At 45.7% G+C, this 26,615-nt stretch overlaps 2 protein-coding genes across 4 annotated transcripts in view; one reads left to right on the plus strand and one right to left on the minus strand.

Moving 5' to 3' along the window:
- SMAP2 (small ArfGAP2) overlaps window positions 1-9,565 on the plus strand; it is a 61,587-nt gene extending 52,022 nt beyond the window's left edge. The window contains exons 7-10 of the mRNA XM_060258138.1: window positions 4,204-4,298; window positions 5,750-5,915; window positions 7,130-7,449; window positions 8,370-9,565. Of these exons, the coding sequence (XP_060114121.1) occupies window positions 4,204-4,298; window positions 5,750-5,915; window positions 7,130-7,449; window positions 8,370-8,495 (707 nt within the window). The 3' untranslated portion in view covers window positions 8,496-9,565. The remainder of the gene's footprint in view (window positions 1-4,203; window positions 4,299-5,749; window positions 5,916-7,129; window positions 7,450-8,369) is intronic.
- Window positions 9,566-18,906: 9,341 nt separating this feature from the next.
- The window catches only part of RIMS3 (regulating synaptic membrane exocytosis 3), an 82,108-nt gene continuing 74,399 nt past the window's right edge, over window positions 18,907-26,615 (minus strand). For 2 of the 3 annotated variants that reach the window (XM_060258309.1, XM_060258310.1), the window contains exons 5-7: window positions 25,834-25,935; window positions 22,098-22,237; window positions 18,907-19,975 (exon numbers count right to left, since the gene is read on the minus strand). In XM_060258309.1, coding sequence (XP_060114292.1) covers window positions 19,763-19,975; window positions 22,098-22,237; window positions 25,834-25,935 — 455 coding nt within the window. In that variant the 3' untranslated portion in view covers window positions 18,907-19,762. Of the gene's footprint in view, window positions 19,976-22,071; window positions 22,238-25,833; window positions 25,936-26,615 lie in introns of all 3 variants that reach the window. The other variant, XM_060258311.1, reaches the window with a different exon arrangement.

A 26,615-nucleotide genomic window follows, 5' to 3' on the forward strand; every position in this document is an offset into this window, starting at 1 on the left:
AGAAAGGGAGAAAAGTACTTCTTTCTCTACTTTCTCCATCCCATGCATTATCTTGTAAACCTCTATCATGTCACCCCGCAGTCGATGTTTCTCCAAGCTAAAGAGCCCCAAGCGTTTCAACCTTTCTTCATAGGGAAGGTGTTCCAGCCCTTTAATCATTTTAGTTGCCCTTTTCTGAACTTTCTCCAATGCTATTCATTTTCTCATGCATTTTCTTCACAGACTGGGAAGTAGCCAGCTGAGTAGTAGCCGTAGAGGAAACATCTCCATCCTTTTGTCACCCGTCTTCTGTTTTTGTTCACCTTTAATTCCCAGAAAACCTGAGAGATCAGGCTTCAAACCACACTTCCCATTCAGCCGGTCCCAAAATCTGCAAGTGATTCTAAGGATCAGCCTCCAGGCTGGATGGCTCAAAATCCTAATCTAAGATTTCACCTCTAAAAGAAGACCTTTCTTAAGAAATATTGGGGGGGGGGTACTCCTGGGAGAGGGGGCAAAGTCTAACATCAGAGTCTTAGGGCAAAGTTGGCCATTGTATCCAGATATGAGAGCATCATATTGCAGTCAAGTAACTTTCTATTGCCCAGCAGCAGTTCCAAAAGGGCAGAGCTGGAACCAATAATTGTTCAGAACTATGTTTCCTTTTAGGTGCTCTTTCTAAATTGCATGTATGCTTTGATGGTGTTGCTGCTTTGCACCAATATGCTACCTCTTGGGTGTTTGTGTTCTAAACTGTGGTCAGGATTCTAGAGTTCTTCATGGCTGGGACAGGAAATGGGTCGTGGCTGAAGTTGAAAGGAAACCTTGGGTGAATTATCCCTTCCTTGGAGGAGAAGTGCTTTTATGGGGGTCAAACAGCAAATGAAAACTCTGTAGAGAATTTCCGAGGAGGATATCTTTCTTTTTTTTTGGTATGTTTGGCTCTCGGCACAATTCTGACTCTCTGAATCCACTCTCTTGTTGAGAGTATGATAAACTGTGACAAGTAGCATTCATAAACAGAAAGATCTTGAGCCCTGTACTACTTTCTGCCTCTGAAGCAGTGTGGTTCTACCAGCTCGATACACTTAGCGGTAAATCTCCTGGGGCATTCAGAAAGGCTCTGCACACACCCCACCCAGCAATTATCTCATGTTATCCTCCAGACGCATGAAACTGCCTTACCCTGATTCAGATCCTTAGTGTTATGACTGGCAGCAGCTCTCCAGGGCCTCTGGTGGAGGTTTTTCATGTCACCTACCACCTGATCCTTTTATAACTGGAGATGCCAAGCAGATGCTCTGCTACTGCATCTGTGCATGCTAGAACAGTGCACTTCTTTGGGCAGTGGGGGGGAATCCTGGCACAGTTCTTTGTAAATACAGAGAAACAATCCTGCACATAGTGGATGAGCAATATGGAAGTAAATCCCCTCGCCTTCTGATAGCCATTAGGAACAGGGACCTATTCCTGTCTTGTTAATCTTTTTATCCTTCCCTTTCTTCTGTGAAGCTTGGAGTGACATACTCATTTCTCCCTTCCTTGTTTTTGTTTTCCTGATGATGCTGTGAAGTAGGATGGGCTGAGAGAACATGACTGGTCCACAGTCACCATGGAAGACTGGGGATTTGAACCTTTCTTTCCACAGGCACAGCCAGAGACTCTAACACAGGGGTGGCCAAACTTGCTTGATGTAAGAGCCAAATAAAATAAATGTCAGATGTTTGAGAGCCACAAGATGTGTGTCATGTTCTCAGGGCGCAGGCAGGAGGGAGTCTAAAGCCGGTATGAAGTCAAAGTTCAAGGAGTCAGTCAGGAGCCGAGTCACCACAGCAAAATTGCAAACCGGAAGCAGAAGTCAGTGTCCAAAGCCAAAGGGTCAGGGTGCCAAGGAATTCAAACCGGTCAGGAACTGGAATCAGGAAGGAGCATGGGTGCAAGCCAGGAAATCGACTTGTTGCTTCCACAAGGTTGCCAACTCTTGGGCATGACTTATAGGGGCACCTCAATCAGCCTGCTCCCTGGGTGGCTGTAGTTCTCCTAATAATCAGGGCTAAGAGATCAGAAGCATTGGCGCGCAGTGCGCCTGTGTTCTGCCAGTGTTTGTCGAAGATGGCTGCGCATTCTTGAGATGCGAGGGGGAGAGCTTGGAGGAGACTGATTGTCAACAGCCCATGTGGGTGCCTGGAATGTGGGGAGAGCGATTGATGGGCCAGCTGTTGGTTCTTCCTGGTCTGTTAACCCTTCCAGCTCCCCCTCCTCAGGGCTCATGACAACATGAACATCAAAGGAAGGAAGGAAAATAGATGATGAAGAAGAGGAGATTGGATTTATACTCCACCCTTCACTACCCAAAGGAGCCCCAGATTACAATCTTCTTTCTCTTAGATGGGGGAGAGAGCAACTGTAACTTTAAATGCTTTCTCCAAGTCACCAGCTGGCTTGGCTCAGAGAAGTGATTTAAAGAGAGAATTGTGGTGGGGGCTCTGAGAGCCACACAATATGCATGAAAGAGCCACATATGGCTCCCAAGCCACAGTTTGGCCACCCCTGTTCTAACACCACATTACAGTCTCTGTTCTGCCTGAGAACACATTCTCTCAGAAACAAAAGGATATGGGCAAAGACCTTCCTCTGCTTGAGTCCTAAGCCGCTGCTACCAGTCAGAGCAGGCAAAACCCAACCAGTGGACTGACGACCTTTGTTGGAGCTGCACAGCTCCTTCATGCAAGGAGGGTGTGTCGCATATGGCCACTTTTGAGGAGTGTCCCTTCAAAGGGTAGAGTAACATATTTTATCCTTTTGTTTTCATGTGAGTCTGTCTGCTCTTGGGGCACAGATCCCAGCTTTACTACTCTTCTCTTGAAAGAAGATCAGGGTTCTCTTGAAAATAAAAACTTGCAAGCTTTGCATGAATCTCACTCCGTGCTCTCAGCTGCAGACACTCAGCATCCTGCATTGGTTTCTTTTGGCGGGTTTTTCTTTCTGCATCAGATCCTTAATGAAGCAGCTGCGAAAGATGCTCTTTTGCAGCAGCAGCCTTGTCAAATTTGTAGCACTTTGCTTGCCCTTACAAGTGAGCTGATTCCCTTGAGGGAGCTGCTGGGGTATATCCTTTTGGATAGGGGAAGCAGAGGTGGGGGGAGTATTTGCTGCCTCTGCTCTGCAGCAGGAATTACCTGGATCTGCTCCTCTCAGCTGTGGCTGCAACCTGAGCTCTGCAGCAGAACACGCTGCTGCAGGAGTGGACAAGCTGCAGGGCAGTCCTCTCATGCCTCTGAAGCAAAGCTGAGTTTAAACATCCCATAAGCCCAGCAGCAGAAGGCTTCCCTGAGCCTACCTAGCACACAATGCAGATCAAGAGGGGTTCGGGCAAGGGTCAGTATAGGGCAAGCTAAAGGCTCAAGGATTCAAGTAGACCCCCCCCCCTTTGCTGCAGCTGGCTGAGGCTGAAGATTCCCCACCACCATCAAAGGAGGAGGGTTTGCCCTTGGAACACATGAAGGGTGCCTTCAGAATGTTTCTGGCAATCTTCCCTCTTGCAGTAGTCTTGCACCAAACGTAGCGCTGGAAACAAAAATTGCTTTCCCTGAGTGCCTCTCCTTTTCCCCCTTCCTAAAAAGCAACTCTTTAACTCTTCAGCCATGCAGGTACACTTTAAAGTGTGTGAGCATTGTGTCTGACAATATCAAAAGCAAAAAGGGGTCTGCTGAGTATTTGCTGAGAGCCAGTTTGGTGTAGTGTGCAGACTCTTATCTGGGTGAACCAGGTTTGATTCCCCACTCCTCCACTTGCACCTGCTGGAATGGCCTTGGGTCAACCATAGCTCTCATAGGAGTCGTCCTTGAAAGGGCAGCTTCTGTGAGAGCTCTCTCAGCCTCACCCACCTCACAGGGTGTCTGTTGTGGGGGGGGGAGGTAAAGGAGATTGTGGCCGCTCTGAGATTCAGAGTATAGGGCAGGATATAAATCCAATATCATTGTCTTCTCTCCAGCCCCTTGGTAGACAAAGAGACCAGAGCAGAATATCTCATGCAAGTCTTGATTTGTGCAGGCCATGGCAGTTGAGCTGCCACAGTACAGGGATGGGGAAGCCGTGGGTTGAGTGGGGGTTTCTCTGCTGACAAGCTGTGGGGCTGCTTTGCCTCCTGGACTGGGACCTCCAACTCAGTCAAGCTGCCTCACTTTGCAGCCCCTCTTCTAATGCCTCCCTCTCCATTCCCAGACGTTCCTGTTTCAGCCGCCCTTCCCAATGGCAGATCCACGAGTTGTCTAGAGAAGGACTTAGACCTCTTTGGTTCCATGGACTCAGAAAGGAAGGTGAGGAGACAGCGGATGAAGCAGCACTGAATATGTGGGGAGGGAAGTCATTTGCTGACTCATGTCAACATAAAGGACTTTCCGCGAAGCAAGGGCTGGTTTATGTATGCAATTCAGAAACTTGTGGTTGCTCTCCTGTGCGAATGGCCCAGTGGTGATGTGTGAATGGTTCAGCTATATATATGTATTCCAATCCCACTCTTCCCCCCCACACACACACACCAGGGACCCAGAGCAGCTGACCTCATTCTTTCTCTTCTGGCTTATCCTCATCACAACCCTGCAAAGTATGTGGGGCTAGGAGAGAGGGTCTGGCCCAAGGCCGCCCACTGAGCTCCCATGGCAGAGTTGGGGTTCGAACCTGGCTTTCCCAGATCCTAGTCTGAACCCTTGCCTAGTACACCACACTGGCTCATATACTGTCCAGGAGAACTCCTGAGCCCAAGGTCGGACTCATGTGAAGAGCAGTAGCCAGACTTTGAGGGTCAAAGCAGCTGATGGATAAGCGGAGAAAGCTTGGAGGGATTGTAAAGCCCCTTCCTGCCTCCTTTCAATGCAAGTTTCCTCAGCAGCTGGCTGCCCCTGCATCTCTTTAGGTTCCCCACCAGCTCCAATGGGAATCTATCTTGTAAGAGAAGAGGAAAGCCTTCCAACCCATCCCTTCCAGCTTTGGCTCTCCAGAATTCTCAGCAATCCAAACCTGGCTTCCATGCAGCTGCTCTTGGCTTAATTACTAACACATAGTTGAGCCCTCATATCTTGCACTCAGTGCTTGTCCGTGAAGTTGCTTTTGCATTCAGCTGCTGGTCAGGTGGACACAAATCAGCACCTGTTGGGGTGACTCACTTGGGCAGAGTACTACAAAGGCCGGGGCAAAATAGGAATACTTCACTCTTAGTGCTGCTTCCCGTGCTTAGGGCGCAGAGGCTGAATAGCATGTTGGAGGGACTCACCAAGGGTCGAATTTTCATCCTGCTCATGGTTGTCTACTGCCCCCTCCATGCACACCGCATGTCTCTCCTGCCCTCCTCCATTGGCAGAGAGGGGTATTCATGTGTAAAAGAAAAAAGATGGCCAATGTCACAAGGCGTCACCTTTAGGTTAGTGGTTTGCAGAAAGCTGCCCCTGCAAGCACTTGTCATGTTGCAGTTCCTACAGTGGGACTCAAAATGTGTAGCATTGGCTGAGGTAAGGAAGGTAAAGGAACACCTCACGATGGGCACAAACTGTACTTCCCTAGTTCAGATCCCAGCCCAGCTGCAAGGCATGCCAGTGACCTTCAAAAAGTTGGCTCATAGCCTCTGCTTCTTGTCAGTAGGTTGCCCTTGATTACTGGCCAATTTACTAGGTGGTTGTAAGAACTGTAAAAGAGGGGCAGAGAATATTTTCAGGAAATGCTGTGTCCATCTCCCATTTGGTCTGGAATTGGAATGTTTGTTCACTCTCATTAGGTTGTAGGCTCCATGCCCACAGCTGGCTGTGCAGGATCTGTTCCTGAAAACCTGAACCTTTTCCCTGATCCTGGGAGCAAAGCAGAAGAAACGGGGAAGAAGCAGCTCTCAAAGGACTCCATTCTCTCCTTGTATAGCTCCCAGACCCCAGCGATGCCTGCACAAGGTACCCAGAGCGGGAAAGGCAGTCCAGTGCCCAGGCAGCTGCTCACAACAGTTGATGTTTCCCCTCTTTCCATTCCTTTCTCTGACGCCAACCCCTTCCCCAAAGTTGCAAACTGCTGGGAAGGAGTGTGTGAAGAAGTTTGCCATTGGCTTGCTGCGCAAAAGAAATTTGTAATCAAGCTGTGATGTTCATCACAGTGACTTCTTAAACTGGAAGAGAAATTGTACAGCGCAACCACGTAGACTGATGTGAAGATGTTTAAACTACTCTTTATTTGATTTATACACCACTTTTATCCCCAACAAGGACCCAAAGTGACTTACATTTCATCCTCACAACAACCCTGTGAGGTAGCTTAGGCTGAGTGTGGGTGACTGATCCAAGTCACTCAGCAGGGCTTCCATGGCAGAGCATGGATTCAACCTTGAGGCTTCCAGATCCTAGTCTCAACATTTTAGCTGCTGCACTACTCTGGCTGTCATTACTAACCTTGGGGATCTTGCTGGATGCTCTTGCTGCCTCCCATGTTGCTGGAGGAACGAGCTATTAATCATCCTGCACATTTTGACCAGGTTCCAGGGCTACAGCTGTGAATTGGGAGGCTTGGATAACGTGCCTCAGATGACAGCGGCTATACTGTTTAACCAGGATTCACCACGTATGGTGCTGGGGGCATTTGCAAGGGTGGGAATTGCTTCTAGAATCCAACAGAGAGCAGACCTTGTGCAGTTTTTGAATTTATTTTTACATTGTGCGTGGGCTGATTATTCAAACTTCCTGAATTTTTCCCACTTCTGGACCATACAGTTCATGAGGCAGTGTCCAAAAATTAACTAAGGGAAGGCCAGTGAAATTCCTCAAGCGATGGTGGCTGGGGCATCTGTGGTCTTTCCTTCCACAGCCTCAGCCACTTTCCTTCATTCCACTCTTTCCAAGCTACTCCCTGGGTAGACGATCAGGAGAGTACAAAATCCCTGTTGAGTGGACAAAAAAACCATCTTCAAACTGCCTCCTCTGTAACTATCTCCCTTCAATACGCCAAATGTGTCTGATGGTTGCACTGAGCATGGTCCAAGTGCTTAGAGAACTGGCTTTTGTGTGGCCAGATTTTTGTGTGGCCCTTGGGTTTTGTTTTTTAAAAGGATAAAAATCAAAGGAAGTGAAACATGACTTCTTCTGTGCTTCAGCCCTAATGCCCTTCCTGTCCTCTCCAGGAGCTGTGTTCATTGCCCCCACCCAAATGGGGTACCCTGCAGCATATCCCAGTTTCCCAGGCATGGCAGCACCCAGCAACATGATGGGGGGCATGATGGCACCACCGGTTGGGATGATGTCACAGCCAGGAGCTGCTGGCATGGTGACGCCCATGGCAATCCATGCAGGCTATGTTGGCGGCATGCAGACGGCCGTCATTGGAGTCCCCAATGGAATGATGGCGACACAACAAGCTGGGTACGTTGCTGGCATGGCGCCCGTCCCACCGCCAGTGTACGGTGTGCAACCAGCCCAGCAACTGCAGTGGAATATTGCTCAGGTGAGAAGTACCTGGAGTGGGGGCAGAGGCGACACTACTTCCCCTCTGCAAGCCAATAATGCTTTAAAATTCATTTGGCCATGTGCTGGGCTTTTTGCCCACCCTCATGAGAAAAGGCTCTTTGTTTCTACAGATAATGTGAAGACTTAGTTTTAGATGTCTGACTCACCCTCATCCCAAAGAAATGTGTTAGGTTAGGTTATTGCAACTGGGATTTCAAAGGTCCCAAGTCTACCAGCACAGAACTATATATCCATCTCACAAGACTTTAGCAGTTTGACTAATCAGCATGAGCATGTTTTAATCTGGGCAAACTTTAACACACTTTCCCTGCTAGCTAATCTAGATTTTTTAGGTTTAAATAGTGTTTGGCTGTGTTTGCCATTGTTTTTAATTGAGGGAAACTTTTTAGAGGAGGATTGAAATTGCAAGGATTGCATTGGGGAGGGCTAATTGGGGTAGGATGAACAGTTTTAAGGGCTGAATATCTACTCCAATGTGTGCCTGTCTTTCTGTCCTCTGTGCTAAATAAGTTCTGAAATTGGCCTGTATGATCTTTGCAGGTCAGACTCAGGGCTTCCCTGTGCTGAGCCAAAGTGGCTCTGTTCATACACTGCTGGGACAAGAATCTGGGGGAGGTGGTGAAGGAGCTTGTCTTGTGATGACAGGGAAAGCATGCAAGAGCCACCCCACTGGGGGATGCAGAGATTTGTCATCTGATGAAAGTGTGCTGCTAGCTGCAGGTCAGAGAGAGTATCCTATTTAGTAGCACCATTAGCAAATCCTGCCCAAACAATGTGCCAGTTGACGCTGTTTCTCGGGGGGGGGGGGTTGAATACATCAAATGTCTGCTTCAGAATGCTTGTGTGGATGTGGGGCCAGGCTTTCTGACCCCGTTTCTTGGTTCTCTCTCTTATTAGGTGACTCAGCAGATGGCGGGGATGAACTTCTATGGCACAAATGGGATGATGGGATATGGACAGTCACTGGGCCGTGGTGGTGCCCAAGGAGCCAACCAAACCCTCAGCTCCCAAGTGTGGAAATAATGCACCAGGATTTGAACCATTCTCCCCCCCCCCTTTGCTTCTTTTGTGGGGGTGGGATGTTGTTCCATCATTAAAAATGCCCTCCTCCGGATTGTTTTTAAAAGTTTTCCTTTCTGATGGTCTCTGCCAGAGCTTTCTTCTGTGTTAAGAGACCCCACTTTGCCTCTCTCCTGCCCCACATCAAAGAGGATTGAAGCCCATGTGTGTTTCTTGGAGGAAAGGGATATAAAGGGGGAAGGGTGACTTGCTTGGGGATTTGACAATACCCAGCAGACCAGGCCAGAAGTGCTGAGTGAGGGGACTCCAACCCTCATAGTCACCCCTTTAAGAACTGAACAGCAAATGTCTGTCTTCTGCATTTTTTTTTCTTCCTCTCCATCCATAAATCTTATTTCTTCCACCTCACTCACCCCCATCTCAGACATTCCATCCATTTTTTTTTCTCCCTGTGGAATTCTCCAAACTAATTCTGCCTTCCATGAGCCTGAAACGTCTTTCTTCCCTGGAGCTAGCAGGACTTCCAGAAGGCCCTTGAGCACAACAGATCCTCTTCCAGACTTGTGCAAGCAGGCAATATTTGCACTCCTTCAAAAAGCACCGGCTGCTGCTTCTCTAAACTGTGGTATTGATATATTTAAACAACTCCTAGTATCTTCTCTTGGCACCCCCTCTCCTACACACACACACACACAGAGCCCATCACCCCAGTGGGTTTCTCTTCAAAATTTAATGACCTAATTAATTAAGGGACAAGATCCCACAACAAGTGTTGTCTTATGCTTCCTGTTTGCACTTTTTTGTCCTGTTAACCCCCCCCCCCAAAAAAAAAAAATCTCACATAGACCTGCAGATAACTTGCCAGCTTTCCATGGCTGATCAAGGGCTTTGGGGTGAGGGGTGTCTAACTTTCTTCCCTTGTTGTCAGCTCCAAGGTCACTTAGGGGAGGGGAAGAATCCAGCCTGCATCTTTGAAAGACTGTCTGCATAAACAAACAAAAAACCACAGGCATCTTCTGTCTACCTTGTGTATATAAAAATTCCTTAATAAAACTATTGCGGTGGAACATTAACCCTGTTTCTCCAGGCAATTAATTTTGAGGTGTCTTTTCCATCATCCTGTCAGTCTGGTGCTCACACCAAATGGGGTTCTCTAGCACATGCCGCATTATATATGCCTGCCTGCCTAGATCAAATCAAGCCTGAACTCTTCCTAGAAGTTAAAATGACTCAGCTGAAGCTATTGTATTTTGGTCACATCGTGAGAAGACAAGAGTCACTGGAAAAGGCAATAAAACTAGGAAAATAGGAAGATGGATGGACCCCCATCAAGGAGGCCATGTCCCTCAGTGTGCAGGACCTGAACAAGGCTGCTAAGGATAAAACATTTTGGAGGTCATTCATTCATTGGAAAAAGTGGTGCTGGGACTCTTAAACGGGAAATGAAGGAGAAAAACGTGAGATTCTTTGAAACAATATTATTTTCACGCACTACAGACTTGCCTCTGTTTCCCTTGGCGAGAGCCACCTGTCCCCTTTACTGTTTGGCTGCTTCTCTGCAGCTGCCACCGAGCATCCCCTCATTTAAATCTTATTTTTAAAATTTTTATTTTTATATGTTTGGGGGGGGGGTTGTGACATCACAAGTGATGTCATGCTCCCCCTGGTGCTCCTGTAAACTTTTAGACATTTTTTTGTTTCTGCAAAGAGGTTCCAGAATGCCATTCCAGCACATTTCCCCAGAAAAAAATCTCTCATTCATAGTGACCTGACGGCCCTTAGCACATGCATATGTACTGCAGTGGCCTAATCTGGCGATCGTTAAGGAGTGAGTTTGCCTGAACCAGAGAAGATGAGAGATGCAGTGATGGCCTACCTTTTCAGGGTTGTGGTAAGAACCATCACATGTGAATGGGGCCTGCTCTGTGTCAGGGAGTACAAGGAATTTGGGGCAGGAAGATGTACTCAGGAAGAGAGATGACCTGTTTTTCAGACAGTGAACTGATAGCTGCTTGCCCCAAGGGTATACCTCTGAGGGTGTCCCCCCTTAGGGAAGGGGTCTTCATACTGGGCAATCCCATAGTGAGAAATCTAGAGATGATTTTTTGTGGTGGATGGATGTGGTGACCTTGCAGTGACTTGACTACTTAATAGAAGAGTTGTGGACAGCCTACACTGTTTTGACAGGTGGTTTAATAGTGATAGTGCTGAGACAGAGTAGGACCTAAGGCATTTGGAAATCCAGTTCTCATTTCAAAAACAGTTCAGTTCTTGGCTAATGCATCCTGAATTTCCATTAGTAAAAACTACTGCCAGCCAGGCAACAAAGGTTCAGACTCTCAATGAGGTAATGATGTCAAGAGAAAAAGTTGGGCAATGAGGAATATTTGGGACCAAGGTGGCCTTGCACAAGAGAGATGCCCTCTCCTCAAACCACAGTGAGTGGCATTCCACTCCATTGCTTCCTTTTATTGAGAAGGCTGCACCCGAGGTTTGTGGAGGAGAACTAAAGGGAACTGTAGAGCTGACCATTACATTCAGGATGAGTTGCCCCTAAGGCACGGGGATAGAGAAAGGCTATGTGTGGTACTATATGAGATGATAGTGATAGAGACAGAAAAATTAGCCAACCAACTTGAAGCCAAAACACGTTTTGAAACTGATTTTTAATTCTCTTGCTGCCCAAATACTGTACATGCAGTTAACAAGCCAAGTGGAGAAACATTAACTTTTTTTTTTTGGAAAATCCATCTTGTCTTTTGGAAAGAGGAAAAAACCTGGCAAGAATATTTTACAAAATTGAGTGTGCAACCCTCCCAAGCTGTCAGTCCTGCTGCAATATAAACTACAGGGGAAAAAATACAAGAGTTTTACATTTAGGAAAGACCACGCCACTTAGAAAACGTTACAGAGAGCAGGTATAAAATCACGGTGTGGGTGTGTGTTTTTTCTCTTGGTTGGTTTGTGACCATTCTCTCTTCACTGCCCATCGCAAAGCCCCTTCCCCTTCTGATGCTCAGCATGGCTTTGGGGGCATTTTTGAAATCCTAACTTGCTTGCTGTTTGTTGAAGGGGTTTCCCTATGTATTCAGACCTGGTAGCAAATCTGCCCTGTAAAGCAAAGCTTACTTCAAAAACTTGAATTACAGGATGGATTTGATGGCAGTTTGATGACAGCATTGGCTGACCAAATATCCTAGAAAACCTGATTTAGAAAACATGTGCTCTTGTCAAGATTTCCCCATCAAGTTACCTCTCTATAGGTCTCTGCAACTTGCAATACCTGATGCCAACCTCCTCTCTTTTTAATGTCACTCCTTTTGTTACCACACTAAGTTTCTAGCTCCTTTAGGAAGTACTTCAGCTCTAGATCACAAACCATCTATCCAAGTGGCTGCAAAGTTAGCTCTGTGAAGAGGATCCTCGTCTCAGCCATTATTGTTTGTCAAAAGGAGCCTTTGTGATTGCAATTGTTGCCCTTGCCTGTGTTGGCTCTCCCCAGGAGAGGTGGGTGCTATCTAGGGAATGAACACTAGCAGAAATCACACCCAGCTGGCTGCTTCCGAGTGGGAGGCTGCTGTTGAATCAATGGCAGTGAATTCAGTTTCTAAATCAGGTTTTAGAGAATCTTGGACTGGGCCAGCATTGCAGTTCCATCATTGCCGTAGACCAAAACGGGGCATAGAGGTAGACTTCTTTCCCATTTCCAAGGACAGTCTCTGGGAACTCGGGGCTCTGTTAACTGAGCCATGTGCTACACAGGGAGAGGTTTGGGATGGGGCATTGGCTTCAGTGGGGGGAGCACAAGCGGAAGGGGAGGTTGAAGGGTTTTCATTTTAGTGATCGGTGGTTTGTTTTGAAACAACATGAAAAGAGAAGCCCTTTTTTCTTCATCAGAGGAAAAACTCCACAAAAACAAGGCCACCGATCAAAGTGCTTATGTTCCCAAGGCATTCATGGCCAGGCTTGAACTGCCATCCAGTCTCAGGACTGGCTATTGCACCTAGATCTGGAGAGACCAGGATGTCGTCTCCAGCATCAGGAAAGCATTGCTTCAAGGTCCTTGCTATAAGAATAGCAGGACATGATTTCCCATCCCACCAAGTTCCTGGAATGTCTAGTCATAGTACATCTTTTGAATCCCCTGCCCACCCCCCAAAAAAAACAACTGAAGACAAGTTACCAAAAACAACAACACAATCTGAATGAATACATGCACACCTTTCCCTCTTCAGCCAGCAACACCAAGCTTTCTTGTTATGAAGTTCTCATTTGAAAAAGCTGTGAAATGGACACAAGGTGTACTGATAACATCTACTTCTAATCATGATGGAGCAACAATGTTCTGTAATGGCTTCTCCTATCACCTTTCAGGCTATGATTGTTTTTGATACTTAGGTGTTAAACCTGCCCTTTCTTCAAAGGAGCAGCAAGAATTCTCAGAACAGTCTTGCAATGTGACTCCGTTTGGAAAGGTTTAGGTTCCAGTGCCAGCTCAGTAGGTAAATTTGAACCTACACTTTTATCTCAAGCTAAATCCAGCATCTATGCTTCAAGGTTCAACAGGCGATTTAAAAGTTCTCAATGCAGCTCTTTCTTCTTAGGAAGAAAGGTCCCTTCTTCTCTATGACCTTGGCCAGTAAGTCATAAATTATGACCCAGAAATGTTATCAGCTCCTTCATGCCTTCTGAATTGGAAAACAGGCCTACTAAGGAGGTCCTTGGTTTTTGCTTACAATAAGCTGGCCCAAAGTGTGTTCTGTCAAGCCAGCCACAACCTGCCTGCCACTTTTGGTGACCCACCAGGACTCTATAGGGTTGCCAACTCCAAGTTGGAAAATTGCTGGAGATTTTGGGAGTTTGGAGGGATTTTGGATGAGCATAATGCCATAATCTACCCTTCAAAGCAGCCAGTTGCCCCAGGGGAAGTGATCTCTGGAGATCAGTTGTAATTCCATGCAATCTCCAGGCCACACCAAGGGTTTTGCAACCCTATCTATATGTCACCTTACCCACTCAGGTTAATAATAAATACTTGCAGGCAATGATACAGGGTTGGAGGGCTGTGTTAAGCTGAGAGGAGAGTAATAAGATATATATAGGCCTTTCTTGGAAATAAGGGTAATACGCTAAATGTCTTTAGACACCCTTGAAGTGTGCACAGAAATTGTTCCTCTCTTGGCTTTTTCTTAAGGAGCATTTGAGTTTCTCAAATGCTAAGAATCCTTTATGTGTTAACACAATGGACTGAGCTTGTCTTCAGTGCAGAACAATCTAGCTGGACAAACCATATTGGTGGGCTGGACCACCAAGTGCCAATTTCACCAGCCCTGCAGGAAGGATGAGGTGGGGGGGGGAATCAGCTCTCCCAAATTCCCAGGGCTTCACAGGCTCACCCAAAGAGAAAGTGGCTCCCACAGCACTCGGGTAGTGCTCCATTTAGGCCCTAACAGTGACGTTTTTTAGGTGAAGACACGGAATTAATCTCTAGATGAGCAATGATGTATATACAGTATGACCTGTAGTTGTCTTGACACACTTTAAGTTCTTCCTTTGCAGGAACATCCATCTTCTATAAGGAACAAGACTAAAGGCTTCGGAGGGAAGAGAGACTGGCCGAAGAGAAGCCAGCCCACCTTCTTCCCACCCTGATGGTTGCTTTTAAGAGACGAACAGGCAAACAAGTCACAAACGTAGTGAAATTCCAGATATGAAAGCATTAGAGATGCTGGCACTCCAGTGAGCCAATAAGTCTTACACCTCTGCAGGGAATAATTTGTTGCACTTCTGTTTTCAGAAGAAATACTTTGGCAGGGGAGGTTGAGAAGATTTTGGCTTAAGCCATAAACTCGTTTCCTTTATGTTGTTATGCACTGTGAGTCCTGCACAGCAATGTGAAGCTCCTGTCAGGGTTGCCAACTTTGGGTTAGGGAATTCCTAGAGATTTGGGGGTGGAGTTGGGGAAGTTGGGGAGGGATTTCAACAGGGATGTAATGCCATAGAGTCCATCCTCTGAAGCTGTTATTTCTCTAAGGGAACTAATCTTTGTAATCTGAAGATCAGTTGTAATTCCAGGAAAACTCCAGGCCCCACTTGGAGGCTGGAAACTCTGTTTAGCCACTGGATTCTTCTCTTGTCTGAACGCACCTGTTCTTTAATATTTGCTGGTGGAGCTCTGCTCAGAGTGTCCCATTTATTGGGAGAATCCGATTGACCGGGAAAGCACAACAGAGTCTTCTTAGATATGGCTCTATGTGTCTCCACAAAAAGTCTTCAAAAGGAGCTCCCATCAGCCTAAGACAGAAATCAAGGCTATCATTTCCACTTCGACAGGAATCTTTGAATGAAACAATCTGGAATATATTTCAACCAATGCTCAAGCCTTCTGTCCTCTGTGTCTCTGCTATGATGAGATGAAAATCCCTTTCCCTGAATGCTGGTCCCCCATCTTCTGACTGCTACCCATTCAAGCTTCTCTGTGCTTAAGTCTATAATTCAGTTCAGGGTTTGCTGTCTTAAAGAAAACTATTAACCATTTGTCATGTGGTTATCTTCTCTCTTCTAGATCAATCTGACCTGTCTGATCCATCCTTTTGCTTTAAAAGTTCTGGGTTCTGTCTTGGAATCTTCAGCTGGTACAAAGTGCGGCTATCTGGCCTTTCAGGTCATGGTCATGTTCTGCACTACCAGCTACTTCAATTACCAGGTTGCATCTGGGATGGATTCAAGGTGCCAGTTTTGACTTTTAAAGTCCTTCATAGGTGGGGCCCCACAAGCCTGAAGGACTGTCTCCCTCCACGTGTCCTCAGGCCTGCTAAAACTGGGACAACAAGCCTTCTTGACATTTGTTTTTTTTTAATGACATAAAGTTTTTTTTTAAATGATGATGGTGAGAAACAGGGCCTCTGGAGGTGGCTTGTTTCTTTTGGAATCACATCCTCTTGAGGCTTGGGAGTCCACACATCCCTTCTGACCTGTTCATAAAGATGTTAGAGCTCTCCTGCGAAGGATAATCCACTAGAAATGGGCTTGTATTTATTGTTTGATGAATTGGGGAGGGGGTATCAACTTAACGTTTGACATGTTTGTAGGGGAAATGGTATGCAAATGTATAAATGAATCAACTTTATTCTCTGTTCTGCCTTGTTAGGCTTGAGGCCTCAGTAATGAATGCTATGACACAACTTTCCTTCATTTCAGTGGAACTTTCTCACAGGAATTTCTTATTGGATCATCGCCAAAGAGCCAAAATTTGAAACAGAAGCTACTCTCTTGCTTACCCCTGGCTTACTATCGTTCTTCATTGCAGCTCTCATAGACAGAGGCGGACAAAAGAATAATGATGGGAAACAAGGTAACTGAACAATGTGTAAATGCCATTCTTCTATTTAAAAGCCCAGTCAATGAAACTGAAGAATGTGTCTGTGCATCTTCTGACCAACTTGTGACACACATCCCCAGGAGGGAGGCATCCCTCTCTTTTTTTTTTCTTCAGCTATAGGAAAACAATTCAACAGAGAGATCTTTTACTACTCAAGGAAAGAGCTGATGCTATGTTTCATGCATGGGGGGGGGGGGGGACAACTGAAGTCATGACTGAAACAAAATGGCCAGCATCCAAAGGAGTGCTTACATTCATGAGTTTGAGAACACACACAATTGTGTTTTTACCTGGTTCCCTGCTAAGAATGGCAAAATTCCACACCACCATCATGTCACAAACAGTTTTGGACAGGGTAGGCAAGGGAGTTCTGTTTGAGAAACAGAAACTCAAGCCATCCCCACCTCCTGGGGATGAGGAAATAGTTATGGAATCTTTGGATGCTGGCCAAATACAGCAGATTTCAGTTGATGCATTTTCAGCAGATAAAATGCAGTTTAACCTTTAACTCCCACCATCCTAGTTTAGGGGATTCTGATGGTGAAAAAAGCAAGAATTTTCTTGTCATTTTATTATTGGCCAGTTGATATATTCCCAAACCATATTCCACTCTGAAGATTATGCTGTCCTATGTTGCAGTTGGGTCACCAGTTGCCATGCTCTGCTTGAAATACATCCCCAACACCTGGACTTTGCATGGTAAGCATGGTTGAATGACTGCATGGTGCAGCAGTCCCATGAAGGTTTCCAACCCATGACCAACTGCAATATCAAGCCAACCAACCAGAGCATGATAACTTTGTCCTGTGCCATCAGCACTGCTTCACTGTCCAGTTGGGAATCTCCAATGCCTTGGCTTCTCCATGTATATATTGGTGGAATGAAGAATGGCCCTTGTCTTTTTCCTTTTTTGGGAGTGGGTTTTTTTTCCAGCCCAACAGCAACACACAATTTCAACTGAAGAGAAACTTGGATGAGACATATGTTGAATTCCGCCCCCCTCTCTCACTGTTGTTCTTCGAGTTATAAGTGCCCTCAAGAAAACCTAAGAGTTTCTATATAATTTCATGAAAGCCTGGCTCATCTGCTACATTAGATGTTCCATGTTGCCATGAATGTGTTTCCAGTGGTCCTTTGCTCAGTAATCTAAGTGAGATATGGAGTTGGACACCCAATGGCCAGGTCTTCAGAAATGTCTTTGTCTGTTCCACTTGGATCCAAAACATATTTTGTGCTCAGTTATGCTCAGGGCAGCAAAATCTCATCATGGTCTTTAAGAAGGTTGCAAGAAGAATATCAGTATGTTGTGCAACTCCAGCATTAACCCAAGACAGTGTTTGGGTTGGAAAGGGAATGAACCAGTAAGCAGAATACTTGCATGGTTTCCATGGGAGGGCAGAACTAGCTCTTCTGCCAAGATGAGTTTTCCACCAAACAGAAGACAGATATGTTGACTGTCAAATCTGCAAGAGGGTAGAGCAGAGGGTAATTTGGAGATCCTCTTTGGCCAAACTCTGTCTTCTACAACTTGTATGCAGTTTCACATTTGAAGCCAACAACAGAGCAAGTGATTTAACTGACACAGAAGAGTTCATCAGGCGTCTGCTAAGGCTTTCTAATATGGCCAGAGCAGTGAGCTAGTGTGAGAAGGACTTAAATATCCAGCATATTGCTTTTCTTTTGTCAGATGCCATCCATAACAACACAAGTACTGGGACAGAAGGATGAGATGGGTACTGAGAGTCCATCATTTAGCTCCATCTTAAACTTCCATTGATCATTTAATGACATTCCAGATCCCATATCTTAAGTTCAGAGTGCAGAACTTGCAAAATCCAAGCAAAGTGAAGAGGCATTTGCAGATGAACTGGGTTTGTGGCACTATTGGCTGGATCAAGGGCAAAAACATAGTCCCCAGAAGGGATCATAATGTACCATCTGCTTTGCAAAGGGTATTCATTTTTTTTTTTGAGTTTTTGACCTTTCTCTTTGAGGAATTCCTCCTGTTGAGGTGGTAATACATATCTGCTATTTCATCTTGGCAGAAGTAAGAGCAGAACTTGTCTATGTGATGTTGCTTTGTGCATTGTAAAATTGATAGTCTTGCCCTTAAATATCATAATAAACTCAGAATCTCAGTCCCACCAGCAGCAGGCTAATAACAGAGCATCCAAAGCTGTCTGATAGACAGAAATCACGTAAACCAGTTTTCTGCTTCTACAATAGCCAGTGATCCTTCTCATTTACTATTCCTACAGTACAGTCAATCTGGAGCTTTTTTTTTCTTTGAGAAAAAAAATCACAATTTCCAACAATATCTCCCCTGAGTATTTTCAGAAAATTTCAGTAGGCACCTTCATTAAAAGCTTCTATAACTTTCAGTTTTGCTACAAGAACTGGCCCTCACTTTTGGGGGACCAGATTGCTACTTAAACATACACACACGCACACACAGCTATCAGCCTGACCGTATGCAGGTTTACATGGAAGTAAGCCCCAATGTATTTCGTGAGGCTTACCTGAAGTAAATATGCATAAGATTGCAGCCATAAAATATTAAATTTGAAAAAACGTAGTAGATTGAGTAGATCTCGCACCCTTGTGAGACACTGAGCAAAGCTACTGAGATATCTTCTCCTTTAAGCCAGGGGGTTTTGTATTCAGAGGTAAGGTCAACATCCTAACCGTCTGGCATATCTGTATTGTGTTTGTATATTTTGTAACTTTTACCATCTGTCTGTTTAAATTCAAACAGTTCAGTGTCCTGCCACCTGGACCGCAAATTCAGCTCTAAGCCGAAAGCAGCACATGCAAGAACGAAAACTGTCTCGATAGGTGCAAATGCAGTGGGGGTGGCTACCCGATTGACGCAAGGCGGCTCAGCCAGGTCCTTGCACAACTTCTACTTGTTTTACTGGGTCTTCTACGGGACACTAGATTATACTTGAAGGCAGCAGAAGATACACTATCCATTGCCTTGGTTAGATATGCTGAGCAAGTGAAATTGCTTAAAGGATGCGAAAGCAAAACACGGAATTTTAAATATGTTTTAAACTTAACAGTCATGTCAAATGCACCATTTAGAGTTTCTTTCCTTTAACAACTTTGGCAGAATTACCACTTCCCTCTTTTCCCTCAGCCAGTTTACCATGTGTGTCAAAAAGAGATTGATAAGAATTGCTTGCTCAAGTGAAGCAGGAAGTGGCAAGTGGGCACTTCCTGTCAGGAGGGAAAATGTCTATGTGGATATTGCAGAGAGATCTGTGAGCAGATGGCAAGCTACATAACGTCTGAAGATGCTACATTCCTTTAAAAACTTAGTGTTGAAAGTTTTCCTCTTTTTTTACAAAAACAGGGACAAAATTGGAGAAAAGCTCTGCCTCCCCCTTTGAAGATACAGAAATAAAATACTGGTCAGGGGGGGAAAAGAAACCTGTTGAGTTATCATGCTACTTGCAGTGAGACTTCATTGAGTTAGGCTGGAGGTGTTCCCCCAACGTGCTTACAGATGAAAGATGGTTGATTCTTTGTCAAAGGCCATTTGATTTGAGGTGACGGAACGAATCTCAGAGCTGGCAGTCGGTCTCAAGTTGTTGTCTATGTTTCCGATTCCCCTGTAGAGCTTGTTACTTTTCTTCCCCATTTAATTCCTCCCCCACCACATTCTGCAATTTCTTCTTCCGACATCACATGCCTTCAGAGTGAGCAAAGGGGCACATCTAAAATCGTAGGAAGCAGGCTTCTCTTCTTGAAGAAGGAGGAGGAGGAGTGGTGGGAGAAGGAAAGGCATGGGATATTTACAAACCATGCTACCGTGGTGGTGGTAACGGCAACAGCATTCTTTCTTTGTTTCTTCTATCTTCCTTTCTCTTTCTCTCTCTTGCCATCTTTAAGAACAAGAGGGACTTGTTGAACTCTCTAAAGAGGACTGGGAGAGACGTCGTGTCAGGGGTCCAATCGTGGAGTCCGCCAACGAGGAAGTGGGAAAGAGCTTGTACCAGCCTGTCACCATGCTGGACAAGTCGAGCTCTTCCAGAACTATCTGCGCCATTCCCATGAAGCATTTGTGGTCCATGCGGCCATAATCCCCCCAGACGATCACCTAAAAAAATAGAGATGAAAGAGGTGGTCATCTAGCAGAACCTGTGATGGGGAGAGAAAAGAGAGTGGGGAGGGGCTGCCATAGGAAGGATAGGGGGAGAGGAATGTTGGCATCCACCCCTTCCCTTGTGTTTTAGATCACATGTGACTAATCCTCAGGAACATCTTTGATTCTAACCAACTCACTGGTTGCACACTACGATGATCTCAGCAAGGTGACGTGGTCAGAGATTACCTGTGCTTTGATTGCATCCAGGCTTGATTGGTGCAAGGCACTGGTGCAAGCTGCCCTTGAAGAGTAGTTTAGAAATGGTTCAGAATACAGTGGTCTCCTTGATCATGCCACAGGGATTCTATCACTCCAACAATGGAATATTTTTCTCAGTTGCTAGTTTGTTTCCAGGCACAACTGCAGATTCTGGTTTTGACCTCTAAAGCTTAAATGGTCTGCAGCCACCTAGAGGGCTGTCTTGAAAATGAAGGTCATCTTTGTGGAGTCAAATGTTAGGTGGAGAGAAGACATTTAGCTGGTGGCATCCAGGTTTCATAACTCCTTCCTGGCATGATCATTTCAACACCAAGGTAAGTTTACCCTGATAACAAGAGCTTTTATTTTTCAAGGGATGGGATGATTCCTCAGATTCCTTAAGAGGCTGAGCTGTTGACAAACAGCACCTCTTCTCTGAGCATTTTTCAGGACTTACACTGGTCTACCCAACTTGCTGTTAAGGACAAAAACACCCACATGCACCTCCCTCCAACCCCCCCCCCCCATGATCTCTCCTAGATAAAGAACTCCCTTCAAAGGGAAAACCAACAGAGGGGGGGGGGGGTTGCAGCAGCTTTTTTATCTGGTATGTTAATTTTCTATTTACAGGGAGCTTTTCCTATGCAAAAGGAAGAGCCCCATGGTGCAGAGTGGTAAAGCTGCAGAAGTGCAGTCAGAGCTCTATGTTCACGACCTGAGTTCGATTCCAGCAGAAGCTGGTTCAGGTAGCCGGCTCGAGGTTGACTCAGCCTTCCATCCTACTGAGGTCGGTAAAATGAGTACCCAGCTTGCCGGGGGAAAGTGTAATGGCCGGGGAAGGCAATGGCAAACCACCTCGTAAAAAGGACTGCTGTGAAAATGTTGTGAAAGCAGCGTCACCCCAGAGTCTGAAATGACTGGTGCTTGCACAGGGACCTTTCCTTTCCTATGCAAAGGAAAAATTAAAGCTGGACTCCACCACCTGCAGTCTGAAGGAGGGTTGCCAACTTCAGGATGGGAAATTCCTGCAGATTTTGGGGGTGGAGTTTTTAGAGGACAGAGTTTGAGAAGGAGAGACCCCAACCAATATAATGCCCAAGCATTCACCCCCCCTCCCCAAGCAGCATTTCCTCCAGGGTGAGTTAATCACTCTAGTTTGGTGATCAGTTGTAAATCTAAAAGATCTTCAGGCCTCACCTGGAGGTTGGCAACCCTGGCACAGTCCTTCTGACTACCTCATTCCCTTGCATGTGTGAACCAGACTAAAGGTAGGATTACAAATGCTGTGGAATGAGTGGTAAAATCTACTGCACCCATTCAGATTCCTAGGAGGAGGACATCAGTTCGGAATACTCTCCCGCGTAGAAAAAATTCCAGCAAACAGAAAGCTAAAAGGTCGGGGGGGAGAGAGATCCTTTCTGAACCTTTGAGATGCCATGCTGGTATTCCATTTACAATCAGGGCCTTATGAAACGTGGTATTCTGTACCTGCAGCCCAAAATGTTGCATCCAGACTTGCCGCTTCAGTCTGCTGTATGGAGCTTCACACTTGACTAACACCTTTTCTACCCTCAGAGTATTTTTTTTTTAAAAAAAACCACTGTTTTCTTGGGGAGCCATCAAATAATAACAGATTCCATTTGCCCTTGACAATCAGGGGCCTTTTACCTCAGAGTCAGAAGACATTCTGCCGTGGCTCATGGGTCCAGCCCTGAATTGCTAGAACATTCCCTCCATAACAGGCAGTCTGAGATGAGTCAGCTTGCCCAGAGGGCAAATGGAAAGTGCTACCACCTGGATTGGGCCTCAGAACTACTGGGCTACATGGGCAGCAACAGTGATCCTCTTACCCTTTACAGAGGAGGAAAGCATTCACCTGTAGCACCTTGCCCTGAGGACCCTCATCGAAGAGCAGGGCCTGCTGGTAAAGGGGGTCACAGGTCTTCTTGGCTGTCTTCGTTTTCTTCTTGGCCAGGCAGGCCCCATTTTCCAAGAGATAAACCTTGACATAGGTGGCTGCATTGGCAGAGAGACAAAAACGCAAGCCCCAGTTACACATGCAACAAGGCCAGTCCACATCATTTCATTGCACCAAACAAGACACACTCACCCTAGGGTTGCCAACCTCCAGGTGGGGACTGAAAACCTCCCAGAACTACTACTGATTTCTAAACCACATGACTTATTTACCGTTTTCGCACACAGCTCACCACGCAATCACAATCCTGTTCCCTCCACAGTGTCTGGTCGGATTTCCCACCATCTGTGCCGGAGTTACAGGAAGTGCCGCAGCTTCTGCATAGCAAACGTAAACTGGGTTTTAGCGGTTTACGTTTGCTACGCAAAAGCCGCAACACTTCCTGTAACTCCAGCGCAGATGGTGGGAAATCCGACCAGACGTTGCGGAGGGAACAGGATGGTGACTGAGGTGAGCTGTGTGCGAAAACGGTCAATGTTTATTTAAAATATTTAAATCTAAAGAAGAAGCAAGAAAAAATTGGATGAAACTATATGCCTGGTTGGACACATAAGACTCTTAAGATTCTCTGGTGTGATCTGATTTTTTTTCTTTTTTCCTGTGTTTTATATTATAATATTTATTTCTACTTGAATTATCAAATTTATTTTGAATAAAATTGGTAAATCATTAGAAAATAACTGAAGATTTACATTATAAAATTTTAAAATGGATTATATATAGCTTAGAAAAAAAATAGGAGACAATTTATACTGTAGAATTATCCTTTTGTTTTTGGAAAGTATTTTATATAAAACAAGATCAGAATGTATTGTGCTTTTATCCCCCCTTTTATCCCGATCCTTATTTTCCAAACTTTTCTGAAACTAATAAAAACTTCTGCAAACTAAAATATTTATTGCCCTTCTCCTGGAGAAAATGGCTGATTTGGAAGGTGGACTGTATGGCATACCCTACTGAGGTCCCTCCTCTCCCTAAGGCCCACCCTCTCCCAGGCTCCATCCTCACATTTCTAGGTATTTCCAGAACCTGAGTTGGCAGCCCTAGCCCATCCACTCCTGGGCCTATGCCCAGTTGACTCAGTTTGGACCAGCGTGATAGTGGCACAGGTAGGGTTAGCAACTCTGGATTGGAAAGTTCCAGGAGATTTAGGGTGGAGGATGGGGGATCAGAATTTGGGGAGGGGAGGGGAGAAACCTCAGTGGAGCCTAATGCCATAGAATCTACCCTTCAAAGTAGCCATTTTTTTCCAGGGGAACTGGAGGGCCAGTTTGGTGTAGTGGTTAAGTGTGCGGACTCTTATCTGGGAGAACCAGGTTTGATTCCCCACTCCTCCACTTGCAGCTGCTGGAATGGCCTTGGGTCAGCCATAGCTCTGGCAGAGGTTGTCCTTGAAAGGGCAGCTGCTGGGAGAGCCCTCTCCAGCCCCACCCACCTCACAGGGTGTCTGTTGTGGGGGAGGAAGGGAAAGGAGATTGTGAGCCGCTCTGGGACTCTTCAGAGTGGAGGGCGGGATATAAATCCAATATCATCTTCTTCTTCTCTGTAGCCTGGAAATCTGTTGTAATTCTAGGAGCTCTCCAGGCCCCACCTGGATGCTGGCAACCTCACAGGCCTACTTGTATACCTGATAATTATCTTTTCAATTGGATCTGGTTGCTGACTGTAATAAAATTGAACTGAACTGAACCCCATAGGCCCAAGAGAGGATGTCAGTCCCTTCCTATGCTGCTGATGGGTGCGAGAGAGCAGAGCGCCAGCAGGGCATTGGCACCCCCCTCATCATGCTGAAACAAGTTCTCGAGTGGATTTGTTGGAGAACCAGCCAAGAAACAGTAGCCAAATCTTGCCACTGGTGTTTGAGGGTGTCCAGCAGATGTGTGACGCTGGGGCCTCCGTATGCATCCATATTTGTGGGGCAGGGTGAAAACAATACTTGAATGTTTTAAATTAGTCACTGGGATGTCATGGTGAAATTACAATTTTCCTGCTCAAGAGGATGCATCAACAAAGAGAAAAGGGCTGTAGCTTATGGCACTTGATGTTTTTACTACATTTCTTGTTTTTACTATATCATTTTTCTAATTTCCATAATCCCTTTTTTGCATTTCTTATGCCATGTTGATTGCATTGTTTTCTGGCTTTGTATCCAATCTTATTCCACTGTTTGGAATATGTTTTATAATGTTTCTAGTAATAGCAATTAAGTGCCATCAAGTCGCAGCCGACTTAGGGTGACCCCCCAGGGTTTTCAAGGCAAGAGTCATTCAGAGGGGTTTGCTTTTGCCTGCCTCTGCATAGCTGGTCTGCCATCTAAGTACCAGCCAGGGTCGACCCTGCTTAGCCTCTGAGATCTGATGAGAGCCGGCTAGTTAGGCCATTCAGGTCTGGGCCTGATCACAGGACAGACTTGCTAATGAAGAAACGGGAAGGGGGGATCTGGGAGGAATCTGGAAAATAAATTTCTCTGTTACATTCTTGTTTCTCACAAGGAAGATCTGAATTTATTAATTTCCCAGTGGCTTCTCTCCAAGTCTGGTCTCTTCTATGTATTGTTTTAGCATCCAAAGGAAAGAGAGAGATTCCCTGTCTCAACAAGTTCAGCACTGCCAAACAGGTGAAGGGCAGTAAGCATCTAACAGTGAATAGTTAGATCTTTCTAAGCATGTTGATTCCAGTGGCCTTAGAAAGGTGTAACTCAGCTTAGGATTGCTCTGTAAGTCCCTACAAACCCCATTTCATTTAAAGAAACAAGGACAAAATGACACTTAGCAATACTTTTACATATCCCCCTTCTTAAATTTTACATTAGCAGATGAACAGTGTGTTTAGCAGCCACACAGTCCATAACCGCACATCAGCAACTACACAGAGATGTAAACTACAAATAGCCTTTCCTGTCACTTTTCTTTTCCTGCAAAGTCCCCATTCATTCATAGAGTGCTTGCACAGGAGGACCTTTGAGTGGATTGGGCCCCAGATCCATCTACCACCCACCTGGCCACCTCCTGGTTCAGCTCTTTGCAGAGCATCCCTGCCTGCCCCGTTCAGTGCTGCCACCCTCCCTGGGATGCTCAAGGCTGGATCTGCCACTAGGCAAACTAGGAGGTCTTCTGGGGGTGCCAAATTGGGTTCCCTCATGTGACTCGGTGACATTATCAGTCCAGGGAGGGGGTGCCAGAAGTTAGCCTTGCCTAGGGTGCCAGGCAGTCTAGGTCCAGCCCTGGGGATACTAGACTTCAACAGCAACTGGGTACATTCTGTGGGGTGCTTCCAGGTTATGCAGAGCAGTGGTTAGGCCCAAGAAAATCATCATCACATGGTGCAAAATGAGAGAGCACCCCAAAATTTCTGGCCATGTGCAGAAAATTCCATATCAAGTGGAACAATGTGGAAAGCTGGAACTCTACTATGGTACATGATGGAGAAATTATAAGACACTGGAATTTGGAGTGGACTTCAAACATTTAGGTTTGCTGTTGAATTCACAACTCTTCTGTATCTGGCACTAAAAATGAGAGATGTGATACCACTGGCAGTGGCAGGAGGCAAGTCCTTCTTTGCCAGTTTTGCTACTTTATACCTGGTTCCCAGTCTCCGGTGTCTTCTATAGGTCTCTGATGTGGCTACTCACCAGGGATAGACTTGGATCCTAGCTTTGGAGTAAGGCCGCGGGCCTCAATCACTTCCACCTGCAGCTGCCCATTCCTGTCAATCATCCCAATGTGGACATCACCTGAGAGAGGGAAGAGGAAACAATGTGGGATCATTGGCACCTTGAATGTCTCGGTATGTGGCTGAGTAATGCTTGCTACTGACTTTCCAGGTAGACTCGACAAGGAAACTCTCACACACAACGTCTTCAGATAAAGCAGTGTGTATTTACAAATATTTATAGAGGTGAATATATACAAGCTTTCTCAGAGTGACAAAGTGCTTCGCCTAGCATCGGTTAAATCCCAAGGGACGAACACCAAGACACCCAAGTGCATATATAGTAGCCAACAGCAACATAGTGCTGAGTCACTAAACCACTCCCACAAGAGGAGAAAAAAACAGCACACCTGACTCAGCTCACATGATCTTAGCTGTCACTGACTGTCATCCTTAGATGCTTCCAATCTAAGCATGCATCATACCTTACACAGATTCAATATACTGACAGAATGGGGCAAAGTGGCAACTGGCCTTCAGTCATCAAGGTACTCTGTTGACATATCCCCGCGCAGAACACCATTCTGGGCCTTCCACATGACATTTTCAGATGTTGCCTGCACACATAAGAGGAGCTGTGCAAATACAGGTGTGCTTCCTGTGATGTTCCTGATTTTCATGGTTGCCATGCTGTGCAAACAGGTGGCACATGCATTTTGTGTGCATCTGCAGCTTCTGTGTGTATGAACCATAGGAAATACA

This window comes from Heteronotia binoei, chromosome 17, assembly GCF_032191835.1.
Source record: "Heteronotia binoei isolate CCM8104 ecotype False Entrance Well chromosome 17, APGP_CSIRO_Hbin_v1, whole genome shotgun sequence".
In the NCBI taxonomy this organism is placed as follows: Eukaryota; Metazoa; Chordata; class Lepidosauria; order Squamata; family Gekkonidae; genus Heteronotia; species Heteronotia binoei.